This window comes from Lepisma saccharinum, chromosome 25 (assembly GCF_977018435.1).
Source record: "Lepisma saccharinum chromosome 25, izLepSacc3.1, whole genome shotgun sequence".
Lineage (NCBI taxonomy): Eukaryota > Metazoa > Arthropoda > Insecta > Zygentoma > Lepismatidae > Lepisma > Lepisma saccharinum.
This window is the reverse complement of record NC_139253.1, coordinates 31,244,965-31,267,855: the sequence shown is the minus strand read 5'-3', so window position 1 is coordinate 31,267,855 and position 22,891 is coordinate 31,244,965. Positions and strand designations below refer to the sequence as shown.

Below are 22,891 nucleotides of genomic sequence, written 5' to 3'. Positions count from 1 at the left end.
AGTTAACAGAGCCATAAGATTGATGAACAACTCTATATCTGAGGAAACAAAGAAGAGTGCGGCGGAATTGTTTCTGGGGTATATGGAAGAACCTAGCGTCTTCGAAGAATTTGATTGGCCGAGGGAAGTAATATCCATCCAAAGAAGCTAAGGAAGTATTACTAGACATATACAGTACATTAAGAGAATGAAGAAAATGAACAAGAAAGCAGAGAATGGTATGCGAATAAAATTAAAAAAGGGAGACTTAGTATTTTGCAAAACACACCCAATGAGTAAAGCATCAGAGAAAGCAATCAAGAAATTGTTTTTCATATATGAAGGGCCATACGAGGTTATGAACTTGTTTCGGAAAACAGCGGTAGTAAAGCATACAGAAACGAAAATAGAGAGAAGAGAGAACCTGGAAAATATCAGGAGGTACAACTGCACGGAGGAAGTAAAAAAGAGCTTAGTTAATAAATAATAGAAACAGTAAGAGAAGCCACATAGAACGAGGGAAAATTTTATAAATTTACAAATGAATTTTCCAATATATATAAATTTTTCATCCTCAAGGAGGGGGATATTGTGTCACGTGCCAGTTTCCGATGACACAATGAAAAATGCAAGGAAGAAATGTTTCCCGAGAGTGACGATAGATGGCAGCATGCCATATGAAGAAAAACAGAGTTCACTGTAGAAACTTGGAGCGGAGAAGAGCGATTATATATATTATAGTAAATGCAAAATATATAAAGGAAGAGTATAAAAATTATAGAAGGAGTGAATAAAATGTTGTATATAGCCAATTAGGATAATTAAGAATATGCTCGTATATGAAACAATTAGGAAAGTTAATAAGTGAGCAAATGAATTCAGAAATGTATCTTTCTCTTTTTTGATCCTCTGACGAGGAGAACATCAGCTTTTGTATTTGTCCGTCCCTTGGTGGCGCTGTGTCAAATTAGATGCCACGAAGCACTTACGGTTGTGCTTCTTACTAGACGCACTGGGCCATAGGCAGCGCTTGCTGTTAGCGATCCTGGGCTATTCCCCTTTTTGGTCGTTCCATAGGAGGTGGTGCTATTGTCAGTTTAGACACCCCTAATCTTTCTATAAGTATAGCTTGTATTGTTTGCTAAAGAAACGGGGAAAGCAAGCGCATATATATAATAAATAAGATTATGATTTAAAAGGGAAGAAATAAATTAGAAGAAGGAAAAGAAGAAGAAGCCTTTCCCAAAACAGAAGGAAGAAAAGAAGAAGCCTTTTCCCAAAATCAAAGATAGGAAGGAAGAAGAAGCCTTTTCCAGAAATTACGAGAAGAAAGAAGAATAATTCCTTTTTAAGAAGAATATAACAGACGTAAATTTGGAATCAGCATATATATATATATATATTCAATGTATACACAAGCTTCGCTATATGTTTTCTTCTCTGTATTGTATATAGTTTTCAGAATATAGATCCGCATTTAACTATATCCTCTTGGCTATAAAATGCTTTCTTATTTGGAATTCTCGAATAAAGAACCTATCCCCTGAGATTAAGATATTTCTGTAGCAGTGGTAAATAACATGTTTGTACGTACCCCCAAAGGGCGTAGCAATGCTTGCAAATTAAGAATTATAAATTTTGTTTCAAAGGGAAAAAGCATGCAATGTTAATGTGATATTCTCACAGAAATTAAATCTGAATATATTTCCTCAACATACAAATAAATTATACATCCTGCATCTCTTGTATATTGCAAACAATTTGCTTTTGATAGATAACATGAAAATAGATATAATTCGTATTTTTAATAAATTAATCAAAAATACAAAACTTTTGTACATACGTGTTTGTATTTTTTATTAATTTATTGAAAATACGAATTAATCTATAAAAGTGAGTAAGTTGCACACATCATAAATTATGAATAGATAACATCAAGCAACAAGCAATCAAATATAAGACTTACCTTTCAACTTTTTTTCTCGCATCACTGACTGAATATTTGTACTTGTTCTCCTATATGTAGATTTGAGTTTTGGGCAATCAAATTTGGATTGCATGTCAGGGAAGGAACATTGCAACTATAAACATTACAAGTCCCAATAAATTTTGACATTTTTATTGTAAAAGTATACACAATTCATTTGTTAAGAACAAAGCTGTATCTCCCACAATTGGGAGAAGAAACAGTAATCTTCAAAATGTATGTAATTTAAACATTCAACAATATTTGTCTTAACAAATAAAACTCTATCATCTTGGCAGTGACACTTGGTCATTTGTTAGCATGAGTTGTTTTCTTATCTTCCTTCATTCAGTTCATTACATGATCAAAACTGAAATCAAGTCTTATAATTGTAAAACATAGCTGCACATAAAAATACTATTAAATTACAATAAAGTAAAGCATAGAAAGCATATTTTCATCATTATAGCACCCATTTTAAAGCAAGTCAAGTTTACTATTGACATAATTAGATAAACAGAAAGAATGACTTAAACCTTTGTCATGATACTTGGATAAAAACAAATATATATGTGTACCAAGATAAGCCACAAAACTACAATGCCACAAATTCTTCAGTTATTGAAGTGAAATTTTACATCCCAATCAAAATTTCTAAACTTTTGGCTACAATGTTTTCTCAGTCACTGAATGTGTTGAAAGAGTTAAATTAATATATATCTTGTAAAATGTACTTCCATTTCTAATTTTTAAATGTGAAAAAAATTGATTTATATATTATTACAAATCTACATAACTATAATTGAAACAAAATCATCGATCAAATTAAAATATTGCTTCTGTATTAGCAATGACCTATGCAAATGTATGGTACTTGTTAAAGTTCCAAGGATTGATTTAATTTAATTATTGATTTACAATTTATTTTTCAAAAAACTATATACATTTCTGAAAGCATGAATGTTTAATTATTTTCATAAATTAAAGAGAAAATAAAAAGTACTCTGTACTGAAAAAATACTGTGTTACTTCTGTGATTTGAAGGAGTATAATATAGAATGTTTATAACAAACTAATCCATATCTGAAATATACCTTTCTTATTTATTCTTCTAAGCTCATTTTTGGCTTCAATTATTTTCTTGATAAGGCAGAAAAATAATTTTTAAGCAAATTTGGATGAACAACAGTTTAAACCAAAATTAATAAATAAAACTGAGTAACAATAAATATAAAAGGGTGTCATTTTAATGGTACCCACGGACCACAGAAACGTGTAGAGGATATCAAAACATTTTTTTTTTCAGTAACATTTTTCTCGGTGCATCCTTTCAGCACTAGTCATTCAAAAAAGCCCATTTTGCTGCCTGAATGCTGGCAACCACACACAAGACATTTGACTGTATTTGAGATGTCATTTCCTGTCGTGATGTGATGCGTGGCAGGGTTGCCAGGAACACATTCTGTGAAAAATGACAGCTACAACCAGCCACATTATGTACCGTTAAACAAAGTGAGAAAATGCTTTTAATAACCTAACGGGATGTGAATCAACGATATGAGAAATGGTAGTAAAACAACATATTCAAAAGGAAGTGGTAATATCGAATTTTGTCTCAGCCTACACGTCATATATTTGCAAATCTCATTGCCAAGTTGGCGTCTACAGTTTAGTATATCCACTTCGTCCTTCTGATACTGGTTGTCTGTGCGACACTGAACAGTTGACAAAATAGAAATGAAGAACTCAAAATTCCATAGGTACGTAACATGTAATGTATATTCACGGCATTATGCAGCAAGGGACAAATATGCTTGAAAATACAGGGATATAAGTAGTAGTAAAACAAGCTCTCCGGCGACTGTTTATCTACGCACATGTAATAGTTTGAAACTGTGAATATGGCAGTACATTCGCTGCTGATTCATGATTAGGTTGTTAGTGTGGTTGCATGTGTTTTAGCCAATATGTAACAACGTGAACCTCTGATACTTCAGTTATCAGCACCAAAATACCACAACATATGTATCAGGACAAATGGATATACAAACCTGTAGATATCAACCTTGCAATGAGATTTGCAAATATTTGATATGATGTTGGGAGTAAACAGCTGGATGTAAACTAAGTCTAAGAAAATTTGTTGATTATATTTGACATGTAGGCTAAAAGACAAAATCTGATATTGCCACTTGATTTTGAATACGATGTTTTTCTACCATTTTCGTATCGTTGGTTCACTTCCCCCTTCCCCTAGGATGACTGCTTGTCTTCTGGCTGGTAGGCTCTGTTTTCCTACATGTTTGGTCTACTGGATGCATTCCTATCTTAGTTTTACAGCTCATAACGTATTTGGTAGTCTGTCCTTTTCTCCAAAATTTTTGTTCCTTGCAACACTACCGTGCACAGTTTCGCAGCAGGAAATGACATCACGGGTGTGATCAAATGTTCCATTGGGTTTGCCAGAATGTAAAACTGGCTTTTTTGAACAACTGTAGTGGCGAAATGACTGCACCTACGAGAAAAATTATACAGAGAAAAGTTGTTTGTTTTGATGTCCTCTATACGTTTCTGTGGTCCGTGGGCACCATTAAAATGGCACCCTGTATATATCATCAAATCCCCATAACATTTCACAAAAGTTAGCTGCAAGATTAATTTGTATCGGATATATACAAAGTGTAAATGTGATATTTGGACAGTTATAGAGTCATTGCACCAGTTCTCAAATGTTTGCAAAATTTAAAATGCTATGAAGTAATGAAACATATTCTACAATGCTTATATTATCCATTCCCACTAAATATGCAAGTTCTTACTAAAAGAAATAGATCAATATACAGATACCTGCATTCATACATTGGAACAATTTTTAAGGTAAAAATTCATATATAATATTTCAATTACACAGTTTAAAAAATAAGTACAGAAACTATTTTAAAAAAGAATAAAATGTGATGTATCAGAAAACTTCTATTTCCCTGACTTATCTTAATATTTAGCTTCACTGGCTATTTTTCTTATCATTACACATGATTGTGGCTCAGTTCCTTCATGTGGTGCTTATCTTTTGACTTCTTAAATTTGTGCTTCAGCTTGTCATCACGCTTGTGGCCAAGTTCATATTGATGTTTTATGATGTCATCTTCCTCATCTTCATCTTCGTCGTCATCATTCAAATCTGGATCTTCAAATTTGTCTTGACACACTGAAGAGGTGCATACCCAATTTCCACAAGCACATATACTAAAAAAAAAATAATAATAAAGAGTAATTATTTATACAAATGATATTAATGACTTGCTCTGTATCAAACCAGGGTGGCCACACTAGGTCCATGATAAAATTCAAGTATAATTCCCGGTTTTCAAAGATAACTATCCAAAAATTCAAGGGTACAAGTAGATGTTTTCTCAATTTCAATTTCACGTATTACTGCTTCTCATCCATACACACACATACGAGTATATTAACAATATAAAGGGTCTGCGATTCCAATGTATCCAAAAATTCTAATTCAAATAAATTCAATTAAACTAAACTGTATATATCAGGGGTTTTCAAACTTCTAGCTGTCGTGGCTCCCCTCCGCTGTTAAAAATCTGTAGGCACCTCACCTAGATAAATACATGTGACGTGACCATGAAAGATCAACACAAAATCTCATGTTTGTTTACTTTTGGTATATATACAAGTAATGAAAATATAATGATTAACACAATGGTGTACAACTTGTAATGACCCTGCTTGGTCAACACATTCAGCGATCCTATGTGGTCGCCATATTTAAAATGTTTTGTTAGGGATGATTAAAAAAGCATGCTAAATGCCCTGCGAGGCATACACCTTCAGTTAAAGTTTGGATGCTTATCTAATCTTATGCACATATCTGTAATTGTTGTCTAACATATAGCTTGTATTGTTGTATCTTCTTGTCTTGTGCGTAGTTTGTTGTAACGTATTTTAGCACACATGTGTTAAGATTGTATTACCATGTGCTTTTAGTAACTTTTTATATTTATGATTTTTACAATGTAAAAATATGATAATTCATAGTGTGTGGGTTGCAACTCTTAAATTGAAGGGAGTTTACAACGCTGCAGCCAGCTTAGTTCAAATCTTCTCCACCTGCCTCTGTGCTGCCACCAAACAGTATATAAACGGAGCAGCGAAGCCCGGAGCTCAGTTGACTGCCAAATGCCGACTGGAAAGACCTGGTTCCCAGATCTAGTCTGAATGATTCCCCAACCAGTATCCAATAGCCACGCAGCTAGAAGGAAGGAGGAAAATAAGAGGAACAGATAACCTACCTACCTGGTCTGCCCCATACAATCTTGGTGTGTTACCCTTAGGTCGTGGCAGCCCAAGTCTCCTGGGTGCTCCCAGACCTTCAAATACTACCTCGCCATCCCTTGCTACTGACTGGACATACCAAGGGACCGGACCGTTCCCTTGCAGTAGCCTGATTGGCTCTGCAGCATCCTTTGATCCGAACACCTTTGCGATTCCAAGGGCCCCCGGCCCATCCCTTACAATTGGTTGGACGCTTTCGCATGTTGTCCCCAGACAGTGTGGCACGTGACGACTACAAAGGCTGCTATTGGTTACATGCACTAATTGATGCCCCTAAATTAAATAAGGTCACTAACGCTCCCCAGGCACCTCACTGTGATGAAATAAGTGAGAGTGTGCTAAACTGGTAATTTACATGTATGTATAAATCAGGGTTGGTCTGTTATTTTTTTTTAAAAAAAAAAGACCCAACCTGTGTGGGCTTTTTCAGGGTTTTTTTTTTTTCAGATAAAACTTGAAAAAACCCAGGCAAAACTGGGTTTTATTTGGTTTTTTTCAGGTTATGTTTATAAATATATTTTTTTAAAAATGAAATACATTTTTCTCTCATAGTAATATATTGGAACATTCAATTTGTATTGTTTTAGTTCACTGAATCAAAAACTATTTAATATTTTGTTAACATAGTTAAGAATTGACAGTCAAGGCCTCACACCTTGAAATGATTAAACTCAAAACATAAATAACCTGTCCCGCAACAGACCATTGAGGGCCCAGGCCTACCTACCAACTGCCGGCCACACTCCCACCTGATCCTACTCTGAGGTGGAAGATAATGCAACCAGTTACGGGGTGGCATGTGGTCAGCACGACGAACCCCAGTCATCGTTGTAGGTTTTCATGACCTGGTTATGCTACTCATTCGTACTCCTAAAATTAATCATGATGGTGAGTGTTCCCCAGTCTCATACATAAGCCGAAATCCCAGGAGAAACGCTGTTACATTTCCCAAAGGAGACTCAAACCTGCACATGTCCCATAGCCGGAGCCCAAAGCATGACTGCACAAACACAGTGCGGGACAAATTATTAAATCACCCAAAATACTTTGTTCTGAAAAATTTGACAAACAGTTTAATTCTAATCTTCATGGATGGTGTAACAGTTAATAAATCTGAACAGTTCCCAGGGTTGCGCATTGCAATATTAGACTCATACTTGATAGCTGCAGTGGTTTATTCAACCTCTGTGGCAGAGTGGTTAGCACAGCACACTGCAAAGCCAGGGGTCCCAGATTAGAATCCTGGTTCGGATGTGGATGTTTGTTTGTCCCAATGAAAATACGAAGAACATAGAAAATTGATGTGTGTGAAAATTGAGAAAAAGGGGGATACTACTGCCTACGGTATTGCTTTTATTACAAATATAAAAAAAAAAAAAACTAGACAGGCTGGCTAATTGCTCATGCAGGAGACCCAGATTTGAATCTTGGGGTGGGTGATCTAAGGTCAGTATTTTTACGGTCTTGTCCCTGCATAAAGCAGATGTGGAACTCACCCAGCCTCAAATCAGTGGGTCCTGGGGGAGGGGTAAAGGCAGCCGGAGTTTGGTTGTGATTACATCCAGGTGGCCCCTGTGGCTCAGTCGGTAACGCATCTGACTACCTTGCTAAAGGTCCCGGGTTCGATCCCCGGCCGGTTCAAATCCGGGAACTTTTCTAACGTTGGAAGCGGCCCCGGCGTCCACCCAGCGTCGAATAACATGGGTACCTGGGGGAAACCCTGGGGGGTAAAGGCGGTCAGGGGCATGGTGCTGATCACATCACCCCCACTCACGACCGGATCAAGAAAGTGTGGGGCGTTACCCCCGCACCCCCTATACGCCTTCATGGCATGGTGCAAAGCACAGGGGAAAACTTTACCTTTACTTTACCTTTTTACATCACCTCCAAAATGGCAGAGATCAAGAATATGTCAGGCCCTACTCCCATATCCCCTGAATGTGCTTTCATGGTGCGGTGCTATATGCACGGGAAACTTAACTTTTACAACATATGGAAGCTGCACACGCACGCACACACACACACACTTACTTTGATATCTGCTTGAATACAGTTTGTTCATAGTTGTGTTTTCTCATCATTTTTTTTGAACGTTTCAAGTTTAAATAACTGCTCTGTGTATTAACCATGCCAAAATTATAAGGCTGACATATTTAATTGTCTTGACTGATTTTATCCAAATGGAATACCATATCCATACCCCAAAATATCTGGTTGCTATGAACAAAACATTAGTGACCCCAATTTAGATCCCAACATACATATGCACTATATTTTAAAAAAATATTTGTCAAGCCAAGAAATGCCCTAAAATATTTTAGTCTCTTTTCTAAATGTCCAAAAATGTAGTTTAGGGAGATATTTGAAAGTGGCATCAGAATTTGGAGCTACCTCAAAATATAAAAAAATCAATTTTACATCCACCATCTTTAAATGCTTTCAACAAATGCAAAATAAAATCATTCTCTGGGGGTATGTATTTAGCTGCAACATGAATTTCAGCTTAAGAACTATTAAATTTGCTACAGAAATCGCGGTCTCAAAATTGGTAACTTTCCCCCACCCTTCCTAAAGCACACACTATATTACAGTTTTTTTTTATTAAAAAGCTCAAGCTCAAGTAATGTCCTAATGTAGCCGAGACTTGGTTTTCTTAATCTACAAAAATCTAACCTCAAATATTTGCATAACTTAAAGCTCTCACAAGGCATGTAAATCAGTGTCATCCACCATCTTTAAACAGAGACAATTTTTTTCTCAAATACGACACCAATCCTTTAAGTTATCTTGTAACTCTAAAAATTGCAACTCAAAAGCTTTACATTTATGGCAAAATGTATGTTTGCGATTTTATCACCACTCCTCTCCTAAACCATGAAATATAATTTTAAAAGTTTTACTGCAAAATTGCGGACCGACCAATTATCTACAATGACTGAGTTCAGTTCCTTATACTGCGAAAATGCAATGTAGACAGTTTTGGGGAAAAAGAGCATAGTATCTTGAAACACATTGTTCAATTTCACTCACATGTAATACCATTGCAGTCTGTCAAGTTTTCTAGCTGCAGAAACATGTTTTCATGGTCACTAAATAGATGACTTGGCTTTCTTTGCCCATCCACCCCACCCATGCCGCTCCTAAATTATGCATTATGTTTCGATACTTTTATTGTGAATTTACAGTGCAAGTAATGTCACAATGCTCCTGAAACTTTTATGCACAAAGCTCGAAATTGTATTCTCTGAAAAGGTTTGAAAATGTCAAAAATGGTGAAAATATGAAAGTATACGTATGCATTGTATTTATTTGAGTACCCCACACCCCCTATTTTTAAGAAAAAATGAAATTGTAGTAGATTATGAGTGCACGACGACTTGGGTATAGAGCTCCTAACCACAAATAACATTTATCCTACATGGGTAAGGATAAATAACGTTCATCAATGCACTGAACTAGAGGGAGGGGTCTCGGTCTCAGGCATTGGAAAAAAAAACAGAACATTTGCACACATACTAAATTTTGAGAAATGAAATGAATCATTCGAAAAGTGTTTGGTCTAATTATACCACAGTTAACTTTATTCTACTTTCACGATATTTCAATAAAATGAATTCAATTCTCCTTTGTAATGTTCTATACATGGAAACATTTATTGTAAAAGTTGATAGTCACAGGTGAAACTATGTGGCTTGCCCACATACGGAAGTGACTGATATCTAAATGCTACCACACTTCAAAATTATAAGCTTTGTTCGTTCAATGTTTTATCTAATTATTTCAGACCCTCTTGATTTTTGGATATATGTTCGTATTATTTCTGTTAAAAGTCTATTTCTAGCATGATTTGAGAAAAATCCTGAAAACCCCACTGTGACTTGTACTGCATGAATTCTTTGAGTATAAAAACTTGGTTAAGCCTTTATTTTACAAGTTTTCTCAAACTGTTAACAATTCTAGAACCTCACAATTATTTAAAGCAATAATTTACATTTTCTGAAAAAAAAAAAAAAACAAAAAAAAAACACATTTTGAGTGAGTTTTTTCAAGGTAGGGTTTTCTGAAAAAACCTACGTGGGGAAAACTGGGCTGGGCTCACCCGGACCAACCCTGGTATAAATATAAATAAAGTTTTACTAGTTGACTTTTTACCTTTCCATAGTAAACCCCGCAAGCCCTGAGATACTTTGAATCCATGTCTTCGACTGGCTACATGCTAGCATATATGGGTACACTTTTGCACCGCTTCCTGGTGTAGTGTGTAGTGCTCTGGGAGGAACGTTGCAAACTTTTTAATGTTTATAAGCTGGTATCATTTTATTCAGTAATACGATATTCATGAAAGAAGTCTTCATGAATTAAGTAATGATAATGGTATAAGATTGACTGCTTTTGCAACCTCAAAGAATTTAATTGTGAAAAGTACCACTTATAAACAAAGATATCCATAAATATACCTGGTCTTCTCCAGATTGTAAAACTCATAATCAGATAGATCATATTCTCATTGATAAGATAAGACATACTAGTATAATTGATGTTCGTACACATAGAGGTGCAGACTGTGCCAGTGACCATTATTTAGTAATTGCTAAATTAAGAGAAAGACTCGCAGTGATAAATCATAAGCAACAAAATCTAAAAGTTATAAACTTTAATACAGGAAAATTTGCTGATGAAAGAATTAAGAAAGATTACCAAATTAAACTGTCCAATAGATTTGATGTTTTGCAGGATTTAAATGATGATGAAAATGTAAATGAAACAGACGTAAATAAGAATTGGGAGCACATACGTAATGCAATAGAATCAGCAGCTAAAGAAAGTATAGGATACCATAAACCAATAAAAAGTAAGCCATGGTTTGATAATGAATGTCATAATCTAATAGAAATAAGAAATCAGGCTAGATTTAGTAGTTAAATAACTCTGATGATACAAATGTAAGCAATTATAATAGAATAAAGCGAGAAGTTAACCGCAAGTTTAGAAGTAAAAAAAGAGATTACTTGAAAAGCAAAATTAACGAAATTGAAACAAACAGCAAAAACAAAAATATCAGAGATTTATATAAAGGTGTAAATGAATTTAGACAGGGGTGGCAACCTAAAGTAAAAAACTTGATAAAAGATAAAGACTGTGATTTTCTAGCTGACCCAAGCGATATTCTAAATTAATGGAAGAACTACTTTAATGACCTTTTAAATGTTCATGTAGGAGATAAATCAGGAGTAAATGAAGTACACACAGCAGAACCTTTAGTTCCAGAACCTAACTTCACTGAAGTTAAAGATGCTATTAAAAGGCTAAAGAATAACAATGCACCTGGCATTGATTTAATACCAGCTGAGTTAATTAAATATGGTGGAAATTCGTTAATATGTCAAATTCATAAATTAATTAGTTTAATATGGAATAAAGAAGAAATCCATCCATAATTGTTCCTGTGTTTAAAAAAGGTGATAAAAGGAACTGCAATAATTACCATGGAATTTCTCTACTCTCAACAACATATAAAATATTATCTAACATTCTTTTAACAATGCTAATGAAATTATAGGTGATTATCAATGTGGATTTAAACGTAACAGATCAAAATTTTCACATCAGACAGACACTTGAAAAAAAGTGGGAATATAATCAAAATGTCCATCAGCTATTCATTGATTTCAAAAAAGCATATGATTCGGTCAAAAGAGATAAATTATATAATATATTAGTAGAGTTTGGAATACCTAAGAAGCTTGTTAGTATGATAAAAGTATGCACCAGTGAAACAGAAAGTAAAATTCGTGTGGTATTAAGTATTAACATGTGTGACAAATTTACAATTCATGATGGGTTAAAACAAGGAGATGCATTATCTTCATTGCTCTTTAATTTTGCCTTAGAATATGCTGTTAGGAAGGTAAAATAAACTAACGAAGGACTAAAATTAAATTGTGTGACTCAGTTGTTAGCATATGCAGATGATGTAGACTTATTAGGGGATGATATAAATACAATTAAAACTAATGCTAAAATATTTTTCAAAACTGCTAAAGAGATAGGTTTGGAAGTTAACAAAGAGAAAACTAAATATATGCTTACAGGCCGAAACCAAGTGTTAGGTAATAATCAAAATCTAATTATTGATAACTCGTTTGAACCAGTTTCCAAATTCAAATACTTAGGAGTAATATTAACAAATGAAAATTATATTAAAGAGGAAATAAAAAAGAGTTAGTTAGTTACGATATTCATGAGAAAAAAGGATAAATACAGACAGTAAGATATGTTGTATAATTAGATGTTAAAAAGCAGGCATACAGCAATGTGTGGATTTCTTGATTTTAATTGTAGTTCTGTTCCTTCTAACAACATGCTCAATGTACGAGAGCAATTGTCAATGCTTTCATCATGAATCTTTCTTACAAAGGAACAACTTCCTTTTGAAGGATGACACACAGTGGTGTTGTAGGAGGCAGTTGCCCCATCCCCCATTTTGCTACTTTTGCACTAAGCTATACCTTATCTGCCTAGGGGAAGTAAACTGTTCTTGCCCTTCCAGTTTTGCCCCCCCCCCCCAACACTGCTGACATGTTTTCTGATAGTTGCAGGATGACTTTGTACCTTGTCAAGATACATTCAGAACATCCAGTTTGTGGAAAACATCAGAAAGGTATGACAATTTCTGTACAAAGGCACTATCAATTAGGTATCCGGCATTGGGCATGTTTTTTGTTCTACAACATACAGCATGAGTGCAGTATCTGTCAGAGTTCAAAAATATAACAACCACCCATGGTGTAACAGCCTGTGAGGACCCTTGCCTACCTACTGACAGCTGGCCTCACTCCCACCAGAGGTGGGAGATCAAGTACTTACAAGGTGGCATATGGTCAGCATGACAAACCGCCATTCATTATTGTAGGGTTTGTATGATTGTGTTACACTATGCATTCATAGCGCCCCAATTTCCCCACATTGGTGGATGGTCACTAGTCCCATACACAGGCCGAAATCTCAGGGGAAAAGTTGTTACGCTTCCCCCTAGGAAACTCGATCCTACGCATGTTCCGTAGCTTGAGTCCAAAGCTTGCACCTTATACCGTACAGCCACTGTGAGGGACCAGTTCAAAAATATGTGAGTTAACATTACCAATGGAGAACAAACTTTAGTTGCAGTACAATAGAATTTTTTTTAACACATTTTAAACTTTCAGAAGAAAATAATTACTTTTTTCGGAATTCTCGTGCCTCCCCTGCAAAACTTCGGTGCCTCACACCAGACCACTGCCACAACGATGACAACAACTAATCCATCGATTAGGGTAGGTGGAATTCAGATGTTGAATGATCAACCGACTGGAATGAGCAGGTGCTCCGTCAGGCTGCAAGATGAGGTTCCGCCTTGTGTGCAAAGGAACATCGTCTAACTGGTCCGTCAAATCATTTTGTAACAGATGAAGGTACCGCTGTGCATTCATGCATTCATGAAGGATAATTGGGCCAAGAAGAATGTTGCCAACCATGCCACATGACACGTTTATGGAAAATCTGTCTTGGTACCCTGTGACAAGGGTTTCGTGAGGGTTGTCCTGAGCCCAAGTGTGTCTATTATGGGTATTATTCACACCAGTACGAGTGAAGGTCGCCTCATCAGTGAATAAAATGTATGGCACTTGTACTGCATACTGTAGTAACCAATGACAAAATCGACGGCGGGAAGCGTAATCACCAGGACATAAGTCCTGCACTTGTTGTTGGTGAAATGGAAACAAATGTTCCCCATGTAATGTCCGCCACACACGAGTATGTGGAATACCCAGACGTGTTGCCATTCGTCTGGTACTAGTGGTAGGACTTTGTTGCACCATGGTTAAGTATTTCCTCCTGTTCGTCAACAGATTGTCTGGTTTCACATTCAGAAGTCACTTTAGCACTGGGAAGTGTTCCACGCTCTCTCAATGCACGAAACGTATTAGTAAACACTACCTTATTTGGTGTCCTTCGTAATGGAAAATGCCTCTTCAACAGCCGCATGCGCACTTCCATTACAAAACCAGTACACAAACACCATGTCCGCATACTCCTCATTCGTGTATGTAGGTGCCATTTGATGGTAGCTGTCTGTGAACTGATACGGAAACAACCCAGATAACAGCATCTCACAAATGTGCATGTGTTCCAAGTACACACTCTCGCAGCACTGCAGGTAAGACGCTTCGATGAGTAACTGTGTCAAGTGTGCTACCTGTTGACAATTTTGGGAAATTGTCAGGCAAGGTTATGGTTTACTAAGAGACTGTGGTAGCTCTGTCGGTACGGCGTTCCACTACCAATTCAAAGGTCGCGGGTTCGACTCCTGACCGGGAAAACCCGGAATTGTTCAGACTGTGGAAGAGGTTCCGGTGTCTATCCAGCGTCTAATAACATGAGTATTTACTTACACAATTACCATTACATTGCCATGTTTTACTTGTTACTGTTTATGTTTAAGTTTTCCTGCATCATTTTTATTTCTGTTCATATCTCTGTTATCGTTCAAAATCAGACCCATGTTCATATTAACTTTTTTGCTTAGAATCGCCCATACTACCAGTTCCCAAAGTATTGCCGCTTCCTCCTGGAACACCCTGTATATTTAGTTTAAGGTGCAAAGTTTACATTTGCCATTTCACATACTCAGACTAAATATGTCTACACACATGTGTCACAAATGTTATGGAATATACTACTATCTACGAAAAATTATTAATTCTGTAAGAATTTCACACTCAAATTTGAATAATCAACTTCGAGATAATAATTGCAACTTCTTGCAATAATTTTCCCTCTGTCAGATTGTTCTGCAAAGGACACTAACAAAGTAAACAAATTGAAACAATTCTGTTTTATTTTCCACGTGGCTTTTTTTCTCCTTCCTCAATAAAAATAAAAGCTAAATTGTGAAATACTTGCCTCAGGGCATTTATAAATATGTATAAATTCAATGGGACTTGGATAAATAAAATTTGCAATTTTTCACATCTACTGAGAAACATTCACGTAGAATTCCCGGGACCAATAATTCAAGCATAATTACTGGAATTCAAGGAATTCATGGTGAGTAGCCACCCTGCAAACAAATTGCAATGTCCGAGATATCACAGTATGTAATTCAAACATATGATTCATGGATGAAATAAACCTATTCTATTGTTTTTCTGGCTTTTATTTAAGAGTCTATTAACCTTGAATTTTTACTGTTGTCATTGTCCTAAGGTAAGTATGCTGATTTATGCACACCACCACCTCCTCCTGACAACCCAACCCTAAAATTTTTCACAAAGGCCAAATTTGTGATCATTTTGGTGGAAAATTTGCCTTTACCCACCACTAACACCCACAGTGTTGTAGGCACAATTGGTTACTTAAAATTGTGTAAGGCATAATAATTGTTATGAAATATTATTGTATCTCAACAAATGTAAACTGGAAGCTGACCATTCAGCATGTTGCAGATTCACTTATGAATCGTTGATGTCAGGTGCCAGGGCCTTACTATTTTATTAACAATACCAAATTTCACTGTCTACTATATGCAATACGATAAATTAAAAGTTTGTCATTAAACAGCTGACTGGTTAATAAAAAAAAATAAACCTTCTACATTTACATGGTCCCTAAAACCCGGGATATCAATCACAAACACCAAAGATCCTAGATTCAAATCCCAGCATAAGCATGGAAGTTCTTTGTTAGCGTCCCTCATCAATTTAATATGATTATGACCCATTTGCACCATGGTGCATTAGCCAAAAGTAGGAGATACACTAACAAAAATACACTAATTCATAATTCAGTGTACTGATCAAGACATAAATCTAGGTTTTAAGTAAATACTAAATCCCTGAGACAGGCTTAGAACACAACTTTGGATCAAAAATACAACAGTCACACATACATATTCACTGTAAAACATTTTCTTACATGCTTATTTAGCATCTTATGAAATTAATTATGATTCTTATGGATTTTCAATGATATTTTGAATTAAAGCACCAGCACTTAATAGTCGTTAAAAACTATATATTTTTTGTTTTGTGTTTGGTAGTGTAGTGCCCAGGATTTTCGAAAGGGAGGGGTTAGGTATACTTTTTCTTGGTAGTCAGCCCTCATTTTGTCCTATTTTTCTACCTTTGACATTCCTTTTCATTAGGAATACCGGATCGAAGGGGAGTTATAACCCCCACCAACCCCAACCCCCTGGGGCATGCCACTAGTGTTGGGTATTGTGTATACGATGATTCTCAAGAAGTACTTTAATGGTCTTTTGTTCAAATATGTATATTTAGATCACTTTTGTTGAACATGCTTAGTAGGTTGTGTAGAAACACAGCAGGCCCAAATTTAGGGGTAGTTAGGGGGTCTGTAGCCCCAGGCCTCCATCTGCAAAGGAACCTCCACCGGTGAGTCACTTTGAAAATACTCAAATATGGAAAAAAAAAATATAAATTTGAAATGTTAAAAATAGAAAATATATCCAACATCTTACATAATCTAAAATTTGTAACTGAAATTGTGAACTCCCCCCCCCCCATATGCAATTTTAGCTATAACTTTTAGGCCAAGTTATATCAGATGGTTACTCATTTCATGTACGGAGAGGCCCAGGCTGAGCCTCACCCCCTACAAAATCTGAGCCTGTAGAAACATCACACAATTTGGCTATGAATAATTGTATTTCGAATATCTGAATGAATAATTTGCTTCTAAAGAGCGAATATGAAGAAAGAAAGTAAATCTAGCATAATTTAATATCAATATGTGATACTTACCAGTCATTACAATCCACAATTGTTTCAGCTCCATCTTGGTAATATTTCCCTTCCAACGAGCAAGCTTTAAAGAAATCATAATATTAATACATAATGATCTTCAGAGAAACAATTTACGTTAATAAGTTACAACAATAAAATGTAAATACTCACTTCACACATGACAGAGAGCAAAGTGTTAAGGCTCAGCTGCACTTATTTGCTTTCAAAAAACAAATATTCCCAATTCTGAAAAATTAATCTGTTTAAAATTCCTTTAGAGCATTCATGTGGATTGCTTTTGCTATTGACTAGATATTTGTGATGAAAAACTGACTCATGTAACCACAAAACTATTGCAAATATCTAAACAACAGCGATAGCAAACATTAAGATTCACATAAATGCTCTAGAAGGAATTCTACAGAGATGTAATTTTACAGAATTTGGAATATCATAATGGCTTTTCGACAGGACAGGTGTTTTTGCTAACAGCATTGCTTGCGTTGGCCAAAGGTCCAGCCAAACCTTAATAACAAGAATAGAATTGCGGAGAGAAGAGTTGAGGGCAAAGGAGAGTTGCAAATATATGGGAAGTACAATGGAAGAAGTATACTCAATCAGAGTGTTGGGAGAGAGAGATAGAACAGACATATGCCTATGAAGTGCATGATTATGTTATAATAACGTTACGAGCTAAGGTTCTGTCCCAGGGCAGGTCCCTGGAGACTCAATGGGTGGCATTAAACCTTAGTCACAACGGATTTCACCATCTGTACTGGAGGGTAGGACCTGTTGACTGACAGGCAACAAGTCAAAGATAAAGCATTAAATTAAGGTAACAATTACAAATTTACTGTTAAGTTGGCAATTAGACCAATATAAAGAAGAGAAGTTTAGTGTGAAAGGATTGGCACCATAAAGGGGCAGGTATTTATCTCTGGATCGGGCCTGGACACTGGAACAGTCAGCAGGGTGCTGGTCCTGCTGGCTGGCCTGAGGGGTCTTGCCTCTGGTCAGGCTCTGGCTTGAGCCCCGGGGTTTTTGCAGCCTTGCAGTGGAGTCTCACAACTCAACGTGAATCAATGACCTACTTGGCAGCCTCCTGGTGTTCTCCTCACCTTCCCCTCCCGAAGCAGGTTGTGTACCCCTTTTATAGTCCTCTCGCAAGTTGGACAATACTTGGGAAAAGTTGTCTGGGTATGTCCCGTAATGATAATACAAGGGTTGGATAAAAAGTAATGGCAACACTGGTATAATTGGTACTTGACACTATTGGCAGAGGAGCATGTGTTACATTTCTTCAATGTAATCGCCCCCCCCCCCATCTCTACGACCTTCTGCCACACGTATGGAAGGCATTGTACACCGTCACCGCATCCATCTCTGTCGATGTTCCGCAGTGACCATCCTATAGCACGTATGATGGCTTCGTGCATGTCGTAGTCCTTCCCGTGCAGTGGTTCCTTCATTTTGGCAAAAAGGTCGTGATAACACGGACTCATATCAGGTGAATACGGTGGATGTTCCAGTACCTCCCACTGCCAATTATGCAGGAGCACCGTCACAGTGTTCGCAGTGTGACACCTTGCATTGTCATGCAGGATGATGTGAGACCAAGCCAGTACGTTCCGCTGCTTCCTTCTTAATGTGGGACGAAGGTGGTGTTGCAAGAAGGTGCAGTACTAGGCTGCATTGACAGTCTGCCTGGGAGGTATAGCATGGTGCTGGATGACCCTGGCTGTCGTAAGCAACAATAAACACCACTTTCACACCACCTTGTGCAGGGCACACGTTCATTGGGCTATGAGAACCAGGGTGTTTCCATTCATTGGACTGCCGCTTCAAGTGTGGTGTGTAGGACCGAGTCCAGGTTTCATCCATAGTGACGATCCTTCCCAGGAAGTCCTCACCCTCCCTCTGGTAGCGGTTCAGCAAGTCCTGTGCAAATGCGTAGCGATGCCCTTGTTGCACCTCGGTGATTTCATGCGGTATCCAACGTGCTGCGATTTTGCGGAACCCAAGAATGTCGTGCAGAATGTGCAGCACCAGTTTGTGACACATTGTCCATTGGCAATCCACATCCAGCAGGGCAGCCAGGAGCTCAATGGTGGTGGTGGTGGTGTCCGTTGGGGGGGTCTTCCAGAAAGGGGTGGTCGTGCATGGAATCCCTGCCTTCCCGAAACACTTTCACCCATCGTGCCACTGTATGATATGGCAACGCTGCATCACCACATGCTTCACGCAGACCCTGCCAACATTCCTTTGCACTCCAACCACGTGCCACTTCGATTTTGATCCACGCACGTTGTTCTTCTTGTCTAAACATATTGTTATGGTGCTTGCACTCTCGTCCTCTGCTTCAGAGCACTGCTGTTTTTAACTGTATACTGCTGTTTTTAACTGTATAACATACAGCTGTTCCCACTCACTACACTTCCTCGTCTGACATTCCCTTATCAGCCACGAAACGCTTGTGGTGACTCGCCCTTTTCATGTGACAGCAGTGTTGCCACTACTTTGTATCCATCCTATGTATAGGGAACAGAGACTTGGACAATGAAAAGGAGAGACAAAAATAAGGTACAGGCAGTGAGGATGAAATTGTTAAGGAGTATTGTACAAAACACCAGAGGGGACAGAACAAGGAATGGGAAGAGTCAACATAGGTGGGATAGTGAAGCTGAAGAACCAAATAGATCAGGCACAGGTGGTTTTGACATATTAAGAAAATAGGGTCGGACATATCAATTTGTACATTTATTTATGAAATATTTCTAGAGACAAACCAAATATCTTCCTCTATTTTTACATAAATTGTATTGTCCATGCATTTGCTTTGAGTTCATTTGATGTACGAAACAACTAAAATTGTATTTAGAAGTTTAACATGAGAGTAGAAACAGGTAATAAAATTATATTTTCATACAAGGGAAACAATAAAAATGATTAATTCTTGTCTACTGTTATCATCACAAACTCATAAATGCATTCAAAGGACATTTAAAAATAAAAAGCAGTCTGAAGTGCAAGTAACAAGTTCAAGTTAAGTACCATCAGAATTAGACAACAAAACACATCATACTTACTTTTATTTTTAGGCTTAAAATGAGGACTCATGCTGTGTTTGAATTCATCAAAACTCAATCGCCAATCAGAGTCTGTGTCACCAGAGTTTATAATGGCATCCACACACAGAGCTCTGAAAATAAATACAATTATTACTTCAGTGATCATACTGATTAGAACAATGTTGAAAAAGAAGCAACTACAACCAGATATTCTAATTGTCACAAATAGGATCCTTACACCATCTTCCCACCAAAACTACAGCAAGTGCCAAGGTTCAGTTGAAAGTCCTGCCACATTTTTTAGCTGTCAGCAACCTTCCATTCTCTGGGTATGGTCACTGCATCAATAAGTGGCATGTACCGTATTTGCTGGCATATAAGACACTCTTTTCCTTTAAAAATAGGTCTGAATAACACGGTGCATCTTATACGTGGATGCTTAGGTTACACCATCAGAAAGAAAAGTTTGAGAATGGATCAAAGCTTCATGGGATGCTGTGAAAACTAAGACAATGGTTAAATCATTTAAGAAGTGTGGCATTAGTAATGCACTGGATCATACAGTAGACAATTTGTTGTATGACGACTCTGATTCTGATTTAGAAGAGGTTTCAAGTGACTTCATTAAGCTCCGGAGATGAATGTCTGGGTTTCAACGAAGATTATTAAAATGTATTCTTTCCTACTTAGATAGGTAAGTTTTTTGTTGAAAGTATACCTACATATTACATTATATTTGAAATACTGGGAATTAATTATAATATTCAGTGATAAAGTTTTTCTCTCAGAAATGTGTACAAAAAAGGGACATCTTATACGGCAGCAAATATGGTACATGAGAGTGGGATGAAACACGAAGATTAAAGAAAGGGACTGGACTGAATCTTTCACGACCCTCAAAACAACGTTCAAGAGAACAAGGGAAGAACGCCCACCTTTGCCACCCTGTCCTGTTCAAGGGGGAGAATGGCAAGATGCTTGGCAACTCTGAACTATCCTTCCTTTCTCGGTGAGTACTACCATGTTCAAATTATTGGCCGATTTTGTGACACCATAATCTGAGTTGGAAATGCTCCAAAAATTGTGAAATTCCTGTCAATTACATACTGAATGCCCATTTGGAATAGCCCTAATACTATACTGCCATCTTTCAGAGAAAACTGTACATCAGTGTCGAAAAAAATGGCTGCCCTACCAACTGAAAATAGTTGGTGTGTCCTGGATATGCACGAAGTAACAGTGTCATAGTGGTTCAAAGAGCATTCTGATGGCAATTTGGACATCATGGTTCTCCCACATACAAAGGTGGTATGAACAATTTCATAACAGAGGAAAATGTTACCAAAGAAACGGTCGATGAGTGCATGAAAGTTTTGTTCGGAGGCCTATGAAATCTCTGTGGAGAGCCTGTCAAGAATTGCAGATACCGGCATCCAGTGTGAACAATTTTATATTTTTCTCGCACTATTTAAATTTGGAAACATCGTTGAAAAAAGTTACTTATTGGTCGGTGCTACAGTCCATGCAGGTCCTTGGCCTTCGTGACTACCTCTCTCCATTCAACTCAATCCTCTGCTTTTCTTCTCCATCCTTTAACTCCTAATCTTCTTAAGTCCTCTATCCATCTTTTCCTGGGCCTACCTCTTCTCCTTCTCCCTTCCGGTTTTCCATTGAATATTTTCTTGACAACCTGTGCTTCTTCCATCTTTTGAACATGCCCAGCCCATCGTATTCTACCCTGTTTGATCTTCACTATAATATCTGGCTGATTAAACAATTCCTGTACTTCCATATTTGTTCTCATTCTCCATCTCTTACCGCTCCAAATATCCTTCTCAGTATTTTCCTTTACCACCTTAACAACCAATCTTCCTCTCTTACCGACATCACCCAACTTTCTGAACCATAAATTACTATGGGTCTTAATATTGTTGTATATATTTTAATTTTTCTGTTCCTACTAACGTTCTTAGATTTAAACATATTTTGCAAAGAAAAATAGCATCTATTTCCACTTGTTATCCTTTCCTGTATTTCTGTAGCCGTCTTGTTATCTGCTGTTATTATTGAGCCCAAATATTTAAAGGCTTCAACTCTTTCATATTCTTTTCCATTTATTCTCATGTAAGGTTCTCTTCTGCCTCTTTCTGGATCTCCCATCTTCATATATTTGGTTTTATTTGTGTTCACTTCCAGTCCTAGTTCTTGAGCTTTCTCTTCTAACACTTGATCACTCTCTTCCATAGCTTGCTTATTCCTTGCTATTAAAGATACATCATCTGCATATGCTACTATTTGTGTTAGTCTATTTAATATTGTTCCTCCAGGGATGATTGGTAGTTGTCGGATTACTTTTTCCAATGCTAAATTATAGTATTGTAGAAAGTAAATCTCCCTGTCTCACTCCTTTCTCTACTTAAACATGTTTGTCATTTCTTGTTCAACTCTGACTTTACATTCCGTTGTTTTTCATTGTCATTTTTGTCAGTCTTATCAATTTCCTTTGGATTCCAAACTCTTCCATTGAACTGTAGATCTTATTTCTTTTCAGGCTATCATATGCTTGTTTAAAATCGACATATAGTTGGTGAAGTTCTTTGTTATACTCTAGAACTTCTCCAGCACTTGGCACAGTAAAAATATCTGGTCCATCATGGAGCGATTTTTTCTAAATCCTGCTTGGTAATCTCCCATTATTCTTTCCATCCAATCTTCCAATCGTGTTGCTAAAATTTTACCAA

General features: G+C 36.9%; 1 protein-coding gene across 1 annotated transcript in view; it reads right to left on the bottom strand.

Annotated features, from left to right (window-relative positions):
* Nucleotides 1–2,082: 2,082 nt before the first annotated feature.
* Nucleotides 2,083–22,891, bottom strand: part of LOC145978585 (follistatin-related protein 1-like) — a 99,533-nt gene continuing 78,724 nt past the window's right edge. The window contains exons 5-7 of the mRNA XM_083111290.1: nucleotides 20,169–20,281; nucleotides 17,101–17,164; nucleotides 2,083–5,191 (exon numbers count right to left, since the gene is read on the bottom strand). Coding sequence (XP_082967416.1) covers nucleotides 4,972–5,191; nucleotides 17,101–17,164; nucleotides 20,169–20,281 — 397 coding nt within the window. The 3' untranslated portion in view covers nucleotides 2,083–4,971. The remainder of the gene's footprint in view (nucleotides 5,192–17,100; nucleotides 17,165–20,168; nucleotides 20,282–22,891) is intronic.